The following is a 12,062-nucleotide window of genomic DNA, read 5'->3' as shown; positions in this document are numbered from 1 at the left end:
TGCCCCAACATATTGTCAGTACCTCTTGTTCCTTTGGCCAGTGGATGGGGGCAGACAGTTCTTTCCCCCTTCTGCAGTCCCAGGGCAATTATCAGAAACTTGCCCGAACATATTAAAAATATATATATTGTTTGTAGCCTAGCAGGCACAGTATCAATGCAGCCAGTGGGGGTCTGGAAGTCAATCCTGTTTTGCTTTCTTTTGCTTTCTAGGAGCGTGGCTAGCAAAGTGCATTACTTCCCCATTAAAAAATCATTTTTGAGTGGATCAGTTACACGCCAGGTAATTAACTGAGGTTTCCTTCTCCATTAACTGTCCCCAGAGTCTGAAGGGGTCTTCTGCTTCATCCCCCTTCGTTTCATTCCCTTCCAACCCATTTACAATTTGTTTCAGGTTCTTTAGCAAGGGGAAGGCTCCAGATATTACCCTCAGCTGCTGGAAATCAGCACGGCTCCATTGCTGAAGGCTTCCTCAGCAGTGGCCTCTGGAAGCTAGGCTAGCAGGGCCTCCACAATCTAGTGGCCAAGATTCTTCTGTTTTTAAAGGCACTGGATGGATCAGTGAGCACCAGTGCACTAGTCCCTTGATCTCGTATTTACCTCTGTGGCTGGGCTACACCAGCATACTCAACAGCAGAACTAGCCTACGCTGAGGGGCTAGATTGCCCACCCAGCCACTCTATGGGCCAGATGATGTCAGTGGGCATGGCCACAACCACTGATGTCATCACCTCACCCTTTCCCACCCATTTTTCTTTCTTTCTCCAAGCTAAGAGCAGCTCAGTATTCTGTGCCTCTCTAAGCATGGAGAAAGGGACTCGGCCTGTGTTGGGAGAGATGGCTCCTCCTAGCATTAGCTGAGTTGGGTGCCTCTTTCGTGAGAGGCACATGAAGAATGACTCAGCCAGCACTGGGAAGAGCAGCCTGTCGTCCCAGTGATGGCCAAGTACCCCCACAACCTCAGAAGCGTAGTGGTCAATTTTGAAGTGGAAGTGCTCATCCTGAAAATCCCCATGACCTTAAGGAGGGTCCAACTTTTCAGGCAGCTAGGAGCAGGTCTCTCGTAAAGCAAATGGGTCATCTTACTCGCCCATTCAAGATCACGCTGCCACCCCACAAAAAATACAGCAAGGAGCAATATATTGTTGCTGGGGAAATTCATTTCCTCCCAGCTACAGTGAGGATTGAAGCTAAGCTCAGAGGGAATAGGGACCTCTGAGAGGGGGTGGGAGGTGACATCAGCATCCCTGCTAATAAAAAAAGTGCCAGCACTACATCCCTGTGACCTCTGGCTCCACTAGACCACTGCGCAGCCCCGCCGTTATCTCCAATTTCAGATCCAGCCGGGGGGGGGGGGGAGAGACTTTGTGGGGGGGGGATTGGAATAAGGGCAGGGTTCACTGAACTGGAGCACTCCAAACTACAGCATTTTGTTACAGGTCCCACTGGCTGTGTGCATTTTTATTCTTTGTTGTAAGCCGATTTATTTGTTTGTTTGTTTGTTTGTTTATTTATTACATTTATATCCCACCTTCCTTCTATCATGGAACTCAAGGTGGCTACATGCGGTTCCCAGGGGGTCTCCCCTCCAAGACCAGACCCAGACCTGCTTAGCTTCAGCCAGGTGGCTGCCTCGTATGCCTTCAGACCATGCCTGGGACCACTGGGGGTGATAGGCAAAGAGCAGGGTATCAATAAATCAAAACTGTAGTAATAGCAGTACTGGTGGTGGTGGTACATCGCACACATAAAATTCCCACCTATTTTAGAGGAAAGCAGAATGCAATTTCACTCACCATGCATAGCAGTATCCATATGGAGTACCCACACCCATGTTACACCACAGGTGTGATGGAGGGCTCCACATAAGTCTGCCCCTCCATCATGAGAACAGAATCTTTGCCCCAAAAATGTGTGTGAAAGCCCATGTAATGTAGCAGCTTGTGCATCAAACTAGGACCAGGGAGACCTGGGTTCAAATCCCCACTCAGCCATGAAACTCAATAGGTAACTTTGGGCCAGTTGCTACCTCTCAGCCTAACCTACTTCACAGGGTTGTTCTGAGGATAAAACAAGTGGAAGAGAGCCATGTATGTTACCCAGAGCTCCTTTGGAGGATAAAAATATAAGACAAATAAGGTGTGTGGGGGGTGCACTGGAGGCCCATAAAGCAAGGGTAGATAACCCAGTGCTCACTAGATGTTGTGCACTACAACTCCCATCAGCACTGACATCGGACATGCTTGTTGAGGCTGATAGGAGTTGTAGTCCAAAACATCTGGAGGGTTCCCGGTTGTCTACCCCCACCTCTGAGTGACAACAGAAGCCCCCTTCCTAGAGGCTGTAGGACTTTGCTCCAGCTGAGACTCGCTTGTGTGGTGACGGAGTGCAGATAGCAGAGAAATTAAACCTGTAAAGAGTTTTAGGCTTTAACAGTCTTTTCTAGAGGCATAAGTCTCTCACACTTTCCCAAAATGCCCTTGCTCCTTGAGAGCATGTCCTTTTCTTCTAGAGATCCTTTCTTCTTCCTGTGACCTCACTCCCCTCTGACCTCACACAGGCATTGCTATGGTAACCAATGTCCAGTTCTGGAAAATGAAAACAAAACATCAGCTTCATCTCTGTAGGGCTCATTCATTGGACGGAAAGGAAAAAAAGGGAAAGTCACTTTGGCTTCCCTAGAAGGAATTCAGATTTTGTGCAGTTTGGATCACTATTTAAAAAAAACAACAACAACAAGCATTGTTGAACAATGAGGAAAGGGATGGTCAGAGAAAGATTTGAAAGCCCCATGTCATCTGAAGAAAATCTTACAAGACCTAGAGGACTCAGAGCTTCAATCTCAACTATATTGGTAAGTACTGGTCCATTAGCACTGAAGGAACCATTAAAAGAGCTGATGTTTAGCCTAGAGAAGAGAGGCCTAAGGGGAGACAATAATAGCTACCACCACATCTGTGCCAGCTCCAGGTTTCTGAGGGCCCTTGAGAAAGATACCTTCAATGGGCCCCCTCCCTCAGAGAGTCCACCTTCTCACTGCCATGGTCGCGAGCTGCTCTTGCTTCTCCTCCTCTTTCTCATCATGGCTACCACTTCCTTGCCTGACAGGCCAAGAGACAGTGAACAAGTAGGCCATGGCATCTGCTCCCCCTCCTTCTCACCACCACCCTTCATCTGGGCCAGAACAAGACGCAAGTGAACAAGCAGGTTGTAAGGGTGAAGAGGAGGAGCAACTCCAGGGGGCGTTGTTGGTGGGCTCTGCTGGAGTGTGGGCCCTTGACCTTGCTGACCCTTGCCACTGGCCCTGCTTCAGATATGTGAAGGGCTGCCGTGTAGAAGATGGAGCAACAAAGTGATCTGAGCCTGACTGTGATACCCAATAACAGAGAAGTCACCTGCTTTGTAAGACCGGAAGATCAAACTGCATGGAATACCATCCCCAACCCAACAGGGTCTCTCCAGTCTGTCCAGTGGGATCTGGAAACCAAACATCCTAGAAGGAAGAGTTGAAAGAGTTGGGTGTGTTTAGCCTGGAGAAGAGAAGATGAAGAGGATCCTCGACAGCAATCTCCAAATAGGGTGTTGTCATGCTCGTTCTCTGTTGATACAGAAGGCAGGACTAGAACCAGTGGGCGGAAATCGCAAGGATTCAGAAGTCGACCACAGTGATAGTTGAACCTTACTTCGACAGTGGTGATGGGACAGCATCCTCCAGCACACCTGAAGAGAGCAAGCTAGCATAGGGGTAACTTACAAGGCAGGCTCTGTAGCTCTGTCCAGTAGTGCCTCACTGCTGCCCCTAACTGCAGATCCTTGGGTGATTTTCAATAGAGTAGCAAGTGTTTCTGTCTCCCAGTTGACTAAACGATGGCAACAACTAAAAGGTTTTCAGCTAAATTAGGTTGCTTAGAAATAATGTGGGGGAGGGAGTCCAGGAATGGATTTGGTTGTGAAAGGACTTGTGAGCTTGGTTCTGGTACCAATTGCTCTGACGAGGCATGAGGCCCAGGGAAAATGGACTGCAACTTGATGCTCGCTGCCTGTTCTGGGTCAGGCCAGGCCAGCAGGACCGTGGGTAGCACACTCCGGGAAGTGCTGGCTGAAGTATTCTCCCATAAGGAGCGCTTGTCCCAGCAAACAACTGTGCTCAATAGAGGCTTTAAGAAGGCTGGCAGAGCCTCCACTTTCTGTGGCTCCAGCCCTGCTGGATGCTTGCTGCAGCTGTTAAAGGGCCAGTGACTGTTTCTGCAGCCTCACGTTCCTGTGTGGCTGAAGGACAGGGGAAGAAGCTTCAGGGGAGTTATCCTCAGAGCCAGATGATCAGAGCGCCACTTCCTCTGGCTGGGAAGGTACAGAAGGGTGTGCGGAGGGCTCCTCCTGAAGTGGGGTGACCCGTGACCCGTAAATCTGAGTCTCAGGGTAATACGGCCTCAGAACCAAGGGTCCTGAACCAATCACCAATTCCTGGGATGAGTATGGTCTGTGTTCTCAGGGCACCCTGTTCTTTAAGCCTGAGTCTAGGTACACTTGCCTGAGCTACTATTTTATTTATTTATTTATTTATTTATTTATTGCCCATCTGGCCAGTCACCCAGCCACTCTGAGCGATGTACAACAATAAAAACAGTTCATACAATAAAATTCAACATTAAAAACATTACATTTCTAAAATTACCCTAGCCCACCCCAAATGCCTTCCTGAACAACCACATTTTAATGTGTGGCGGAAGCTCATTAAAGAGGGGGCATGGCAGAGTTCCCTAGGGAGGGAGTTCCACAGAGTGGGGGCCACCACAGAGAAGGCCTTCTCCCTCATCCCCACCAGTCTAGCTGTCCTGGCTGATGGGACAGAGAGAAGGCCATCCAAGGCTGATCTTGTTGAGTGGCCTATCTGGTGTTGCTGGAGGCGGTCCTTGAGATAGGCTGGGCCAGAACCGTATAGGATGCTATACTATTTAGCATCTGGCTCCAGTTGGCAGATCTCAGGGATTTAGGAAAAGATGAAGTGGATTCTGAAGTCTGCCCCACATTCTGGTCTAGAGGACTGAAGCTGGAGGCATCAGCAGTGTTGAAACAGAGGTCAACATCAATGGAGTTCAGAGAACATGCACTTTTTTAAATTTTTGTGTCTGCCTGTTGCAAGTTCCTGAGCGCTGTTATCCTGAGAAGGTAGGTGGTTATAACAGCAGGTCATTGCCAGCAATTAATGCGCCACTCTCAGCAGGCTTTGGACAGTTCTCCATTTCCACACCAACATGTTTTTTTTCCCTGACCCGAAGAAATTCCTGTGCCTTGAAATTGAATCCCATTATTTCTTTTTCGATTCCATGGGCTGCAGACCTTCTGTGATTCTAATGAGATTTGCTTAAATGCCCCCTCTACCTGATCTCATTGATTTTATTTCCCCAAGTTCCTCTCATCGGGTTGTTTGTAAATAATTATGCATTCAGTCTCGCAGAGCCCTTTGTAACTAAATCTAAGTGCAAATATCTCACAGCTCAAGTTTTGCAATTGGAAAATTTGCCACTTTTTAGAAGGGGAGGGGGAAGAAAAGCAAGGTGTGTGCATGTGTGTGCATTTGAGGGCCATCATGTGGCTCCAAGCAGACTTTTCTTGGGCCGTTTTGCAGTCATGTGCAGAAAACAGCTTGATCCATTCGGAGAGGCTGCTGCACACGGATGGCTCTCTGCATGAAAAGAGTCACCATGATCCAAAATTGGATCTTCCAGCATTTCACATGCTTGCAACCTCCTTATTCTCATACCAAAGATTTCTGTCCAACCTCCCCACCGCCATTACACATTCCTGGAGTCTCTCTCTACATCTGTCATCTGCAATGCCAGAATGTGTACGGCAGGGTCCTTGCACATCACCCCAAAAGAGGAAATGCAACATCAAAGGAGAGTACAAAAAAGGCCACCAATTTGCATAAGTTGCATGTGCTAATTTAGATGCATAGAAGCACATTTAGAAATAATTACTGCAATTTTAACAGAAATACGTCTCACCAAAGTGGGGAAGACTGTGATCAGGTGACCTGTGTGTCAGGGATGAGTCCAAGCGCCTTGAGATGTCTGTCAGCTCCGACCTGAATCAGAGTTGGGGCAGCCAGGTCAGAGGCCAGGGGAGGGACCCTCCCTAGTGAGACAAGATGCTGGGAGAGATTCCTCTGAAGGCCTTGACAAATAGATGGCCCAGGCTGAGTCCCTGCCTCCTCCCTCCATGATGAGAACTCAAGTTTCTGAGGAGGAAAAGAAAGAGGGGTGTGACTTGAGAGACACAAGGGTGCATCGCAAAGCAAAGTGGGAAAAGTTAGGGGCAAGGCTCAGATGCTCAGCCAGGATAGCCACTCTTGGAAGCCAACATGGGAGGGAGCCACCCTAAGGGAGGGGCAACACAGTGAAGCAAGTCTGGCCATGAGGTTCATGCCCAAACTGTCGGCAACTTCACTACCCTCCTCTCATTAAGGAACGCAGATTAGTTGCTTAGGGGCCTGAGGCAGTCTGGGAGTTTCCTGGAATCTGCATTTGTAAAGAGGCTAGTTTCTAGCAAATTAAAGTAGTATTAGCCTAAAGCTTTGTCTCCTTGTGGTGTTGATTGTGAAGGGGAAAGAAAGATCCATTTCTGATGCTGTCCCTGCTGCTCAGTCTGCTGTCCAGATGCTAACTGTTGATGAGCAACTTTAAGGGTCCTGCTCTCCTGACATCTTATGGTTCTCTGTCTTTAAACTGGACTTGAATTGGACAGCCCTTCAAACAGAGGATGCCTACAAATAGATGACTAACCTCTGACAGCCCTTCAAACAGAGGACTGTCCTCTGTGAATTAGGACACCGGGCCACCCATCCTCAGGCAGCTGCTGGCTTCTACTGATGACACCTGCCCTGGGTCTTCCAATCAGCACAGGGCAGTAAGCAGCCACTTTAATTAACCATAATGCCTCAGCATAGGATTGCTCCAAGGCATTGTGGGGAATTTAAATGATAGGCGCCAGGAGGGCCCTGGAAAGTCATCCCACAATGCTACAGGGAAATGCTATGTCAGGGGCACTGTGGGAAACTGAAACCATGGCTTGCCATCCAGGGCTGATCAGAGTACAGGTGCTGCTGCTCCCACTCGGTAAGGGGGCACAGACATCTGAAGAGGCCCACTGCTGTGAACACACCAGAGTTCACTTTGCTGAGGGCTAAGCCACCCAGAACTTAAAATCTGCAATATTGGAGTATCTCCATTCTCATTCCTAAAGCCAGGGCTTTAGCTCTACCAGCACTACTAAAATAGTCCGTCCGTCCCCCCCACCTTCCCTCTCCATTCCTTTTTCCTTCTGTGTTATTTTTTTTTTTTTTTTAGATTGTAAGCCTGCAGGCAGAGACCATCAGAAGACTGGGGGAGATATGATAGCGCTCTTCAAGTACTTGAAAGGTTGTCCCAAAGAGGAAGGCCAGGATCTCTTCTCCATCATCCCAGAGTGCAGGACACTGATAGTGGGCTCAAGTGACAGGAAGCCGGATTCCGGCTGAACATCAGGAAAAACTTCCTGACCGTTAGAGCAATACGACAATGGAACCAATTCCCTAGGGAGGCAGTGGGCTCTCCCACACTGGAGGCATTCGAGATGAGGCTGGACAGCCACCTGTCAGGGATGCTCTGACTTGGATTCCTGCATTAAGCAGGGGGTTGGACTCAATGGTCTTGTAGGCCCCTTCCAACCCTACTATTCTATGATTCTATGATCATGGTTTTACTGATTACATGTAAGACTCTACGCGAGACTTTTTCTCTGAGGGGTGGGATAAAAATACCTTAAATAAAGACATACATTGCACCAGAGGCTGCTCAGCTTCAGTGATAAGGCTCTTCCTTCCAACCATGTGAAGTCATTATTCCAGATGGGTGAGAAGCCTGGTGCTCAACCCTCAAAATCCCCTGGGGCTCTTGAAACATGCCTGATGAATGCCCAAATGGTCTGACTAATGGCAGCTCTTCACTGCATGCTATTCCTTCTCTCTCCCTCAAGGGAGTGAAAAAGCCTCATCATGAGGAAGGGGTCAGTGTGATGTAGCCAGTGTGGTGTAGTGGTGAGAGTGTTGGACTGGGAGTCAGGAGATCCAGGTCCTAGTCCCCACTCGGCCATGGAAGCTCACTGGGTGACTTTGGGCCAGTCACAGACTCTCAGCCTGACCCACCTCACAGGGTTGTTGTTGTGAGGATAAAACAGGCAGGAGGAGGATTATGTACGCCAACTTGAGTTCCTTGAGAGGAAAAAGGGTGAGATATAAATGTAATAAATAAAATAAATAAGAGTAAGAGCTGGCAGGGGGGCCTGGGCCTTGCCTCCTTTGAGAAAGTGTCACTCGAGGTGTCTTTTCTTTTGTTACCAGTCATCACTGGGCGGAACCACATGCCCTCTGCTCCCCAGCAGGCCATGATGCTGTAGAAATCTCCTTCCAAGTCCACTTTCCAAAACAACTTTAAAACACTTGCATCTCAGGAGCAGCTTTGGAGGGGGACCAAGGTGGAGGTGGGGCCACAGAGGGCGCTCGCAGCACGCCCAGAGCCATGGGCACGGCTCTGGCTACACAGCTGTCTTGGGGCTTTTGCGCCTGGATCTTCTCTTACTGATAATAGAAGAACAACTGCATCTCCCTCAAACAGTCATTCAAGTTTGACTTCTGCGCCACTTAGCACACTGAACAGCACCACACCCAACCCAAGGCACACGGAAATGCTCTTCAGTCAGTTACTGGCCTCTTCATTCCCTCCGTCTCTCTCCTATATGTTTGTTAAGACATCCTGGCTAGGAAATGACCACCATTCCCTACCCTGAACCAGCTGAGGTGGCTAGGCCTTCATATCCCAGCATGAGAGAGAACCACAAAACACCTGCCTCAATCCAGCGCAGTTTATGCTACAGTTCAGTTCCTGATCCCATCCTGACCCATAAGAGTATCTGATGATCCAAAGCCCTCTTCCCTGAAAACCTGTTTGTCCATGTCTGTCAAGAGCCAGAAGGCAGCAACTGGGCTCCAGTATTCAATGGCTGGAACTGGAAAGACGAAGATGAGAAGTAGAACTTGACTAGCCATGGATAATGACTACCATGAAAAATATAGGAGAGAGTTCGTGAAGCTATGCAAAATAAGGACCCTAATTTGAACGAAAATGAAGCTCAGCCTCTAATCTTAAAACCACTAAAAAATACAAATGGTGCTGAAGTTGTTTCTGCTCAATACCACATATAAGGATGTATCCAGCAGAAAGAGTTCCACCCAGAATTTCACTTTGGGATTTGCAAGAACTTTTCATTGAACAGATTTTATTTTATTTTATTTTAAGCCTCTGTTAATGTGCGGCCATTCCTAACTAAGCCTGTGTCATTTCAAATCTATTGGAAACTTTAAAACAGATGTGAGGAACCTCTTTCAGACTGACAGCTGGATTCAATTTTGGACAAGCTCTTGGGGTCTATATGTCCCAGTGGTGGGTGAGGCCAAAGGCAAATCAGGTAGGGCCAAACATTTATTTAAAAATGCCAATGCATTGTAGCAAAAAGCTCTTAGTGCCCGTAACGAAGCCTTGGGAGAGGAATGTCAACATTTTAGAATGGGTAAAATACTACACAAAAGGCAGGAATCCACCAAACAATTGGTGCTCCGTGAAAAGGGAGTGGGGCCAGGAGAGAGGGGGTGACCATCTTGGCTACCCCAGAAGACCAGATTCAGACCCCAGGAGGGATGAATTTGGCCTCTGGGCCTGAGGTTTCCCACATCTGCTTTAAAATGCCCAGAAAGTCTCAGTGTTAAATTCTGAACAGATCTTTAGTTAGGCCGCTAGAGGAGAATCCCATTTCAAAATTGGGTATCTGTCTGTGGAAATGGAATTATTGAAACCACAGCCCATGTGCTGCTGTTTTGCTCTTTGTATAGAAACGCCCATGAAGAGTGAATTACTTCTTTATTACCGCCCTAGCCAAGAGCGCCCAGCCGATTATTATGCAAACTTTCTTCTTGAGGACTGTGAGAGGCTGGTGACAGCAAAAACGGCAACAGTTTTAGCAATTGCTATTAAAGTGAGTGCAGCAAAGGCATCCTGAGTTTTAAACTGCATAATGCTAGTTTTAACTGCGTTCAAGGTTTTATATGTTTGGTAAATCTTTGGTAGATTTTTATGGACACTGGACAGTATGACTGTTTGTTTTATGTTTGATTATGTATACCTGTATCAATATTATTACAAATTGGCTATTGTAATTGGCTATTGGCTTGGTGCAAATAAAATTTGTTTTGATAGATCTTTGTTGTTGTTGTTCAGTCGTTCAGTCGTGTCCGACTCTTCGTGACCCCATGGACCATAGCACGCCAGGCCTTCCTGTCCTGCGCACTCTCCCGGAGTGTGCTCAGGTTCATATTCATTGCATCGGTGATGCTATCTAGCCATCTCATCCTCTGCCGTCCCCTTCTCCTTTTGCCTTCAGTCTTTCCCAGCATCAGGGTCTTTTCCAGAGAGTTTTCTCTTCGCATTAGGTGGCCAAAATATTTGAGCTTCAGCTTCAGTATCTGTCCTTCCAATGAGCACTCAGGGTTGATTTCCTTTAGGATGGACTGATTTGACCTCCTTGCAGTCCAGGGGACTCGTAAGATCTTTAGGCATGTCCTAATTTCGAACTGGTGGAAAAATATTGACTGACCTCCTAAGTGGGATAAACTGAGTCTCCAGCTGTGCTGCAGGTCACTGCAAGACCTTGGCTTTGTTTTCCAGGGGTTCAAGAAGTGGCCCATAGACACCTATGAATGGGAAAGTTATTTTGACGAGAGCGGCCAGTTGATCAAATCACGCGACTACATTTCAGCCCAAATCCTGGAGAGGGTAAGTGAGTGTTGGGAACAAGCAGCAGGCTTTGCAATATGTACAGGATGGCGGTGATGGCATGTAGCAGCAGTGGCAGCAATGATGGTGGCATGAGTGGCGGTGGGCAGGGAAGCTTAGGCAGATAAAGTTCCCATCTTCATTATACCTATGACAATTCACCTCCCTCCTCCCCTAAAATGGAAGGCCACACCCTCCTGAACAAACCTCTGCTGCCCCTAAACATAAATATGATTCTCTTCATTCGTGGATGCACAAGATCTGAACTGGTTTGGACTGGTCCTGTGCCAAATATTTCTCCCACATTTTTTTCAACCCTTCTCATTCAACTTGACAGAAAAGGAATTGCTGTTGACAAGAAAATCAAATAAGAAATTTTCAGGGAAATGCTCTGAAAATTTCTTGCGCTTGCCTTAAGGTGGCAAAGGTGTGTGTTTGAGTTTCCTGTTCTTCATTGTACGCTCTCCCACAGCCTGTAGCTTCCTTGGCTTCCTACACTTCAACAATTCCTCCCAGAGGGCTTTTTTTTTTTTCAGGTCAGGAAGCACCAGCTCTGTCAGTTTTCTTCACCAGGAACAGGTCTTTTGTAAGCTAATGGGCCTTAATTGTTGAGCTGAGAACAAGCCATTCCAAAATATTTCACATTGCAACAGGGATAGCTCACAACAATATACTATTGCTGAGAAAAATGATTTTTCCTAGCTCCTGTGAAGATAGCAGCTGAGTTCAGAGGGACCAGAAAATTGGAGGGGGGGGGGGTGGCAGATGATGTCAGCATTCCTGCTAATCAAAAAGTGTCAGTGCTTCATCTCTGTGACCCCTGACTCCACTACCTCAATAAGAACAATATCCCCACCAGTAAAAAGGCTGGAGACTTCTTCTTTTTTAATGGAAGCTAAATAGTCAGGGGAAGTCTCTGGAAGTTCCTTGAGAGGGCTAGTCCTGTGTGCACACACCCCAGTGGCACAGCCCTGCTTTATTTATTTATTTATTTATTTTTAAGTTACAAAATAAAACTTGAAAAGAGAAAAGGTAACAGTGCAGGCTGGTGGCTCCGATGTCAGTGGGGCTGTAAATCCACTCTGGGTTTCAGACAGAACCAGTCAGAACCCTAAAGGAGCTCTCCAAAGTGCTGGACCTTATCCCCAAAATGGTTTCAGCACCTAGGAGAGTTCCTTTAGAGTTCTGACTGATTGTG

At 47.4% G+C, this 12,062-nt stretch overlaps 1 protein-coding gene across 1 annotated transcript in view; it reads left to right on the top strand.

Annotated features, from left to right (window-relative positions):
* The first annotated feature begins 2,751 nt into the window (after nt 1–2,751).
* Nucleotides 2,752–12,062, top strand: part of TBC1D21 (TBC1 domain family member 21) — a 56,691-nt gene continuing 47,380 nt past the window's right edge. Inside the window, exons 1-2 of the mRNA XM_084816373.1 lie at nt 2,752–2,853; nt 10,757–10,864. Of these exons, the coding sequence (XP_084672499.1) occupies nt 2,752–2,853; nt 10,757–10,864 (210 nt within the window). The remainder of the gene's footprint in view (nt 2,854–10,756; nt 10,865–12,062) is intronic.

The sequence above is a fragment of the Heloderma suspectum genome, chromosome 11 (genome assembly GCF_057233095.1).
Source record: "Heloderma suspectum isolate Gila_16-S chromosome 11, 16-S_ref, whole genome shotgun sequence".
In the NCBI taxonomy this organism is placed as follows: Eukaryota; Metazoa; Chordata; class Lepidosauria; order Squamata; family Helodermatidae; genus Heloderma; species Heloderma suspectum.
The sequence above is the reverse complement of the archived record's forward strand: the minus strand, read 5'-3'. Positions and strand labels throughout refer to the sequence as shown.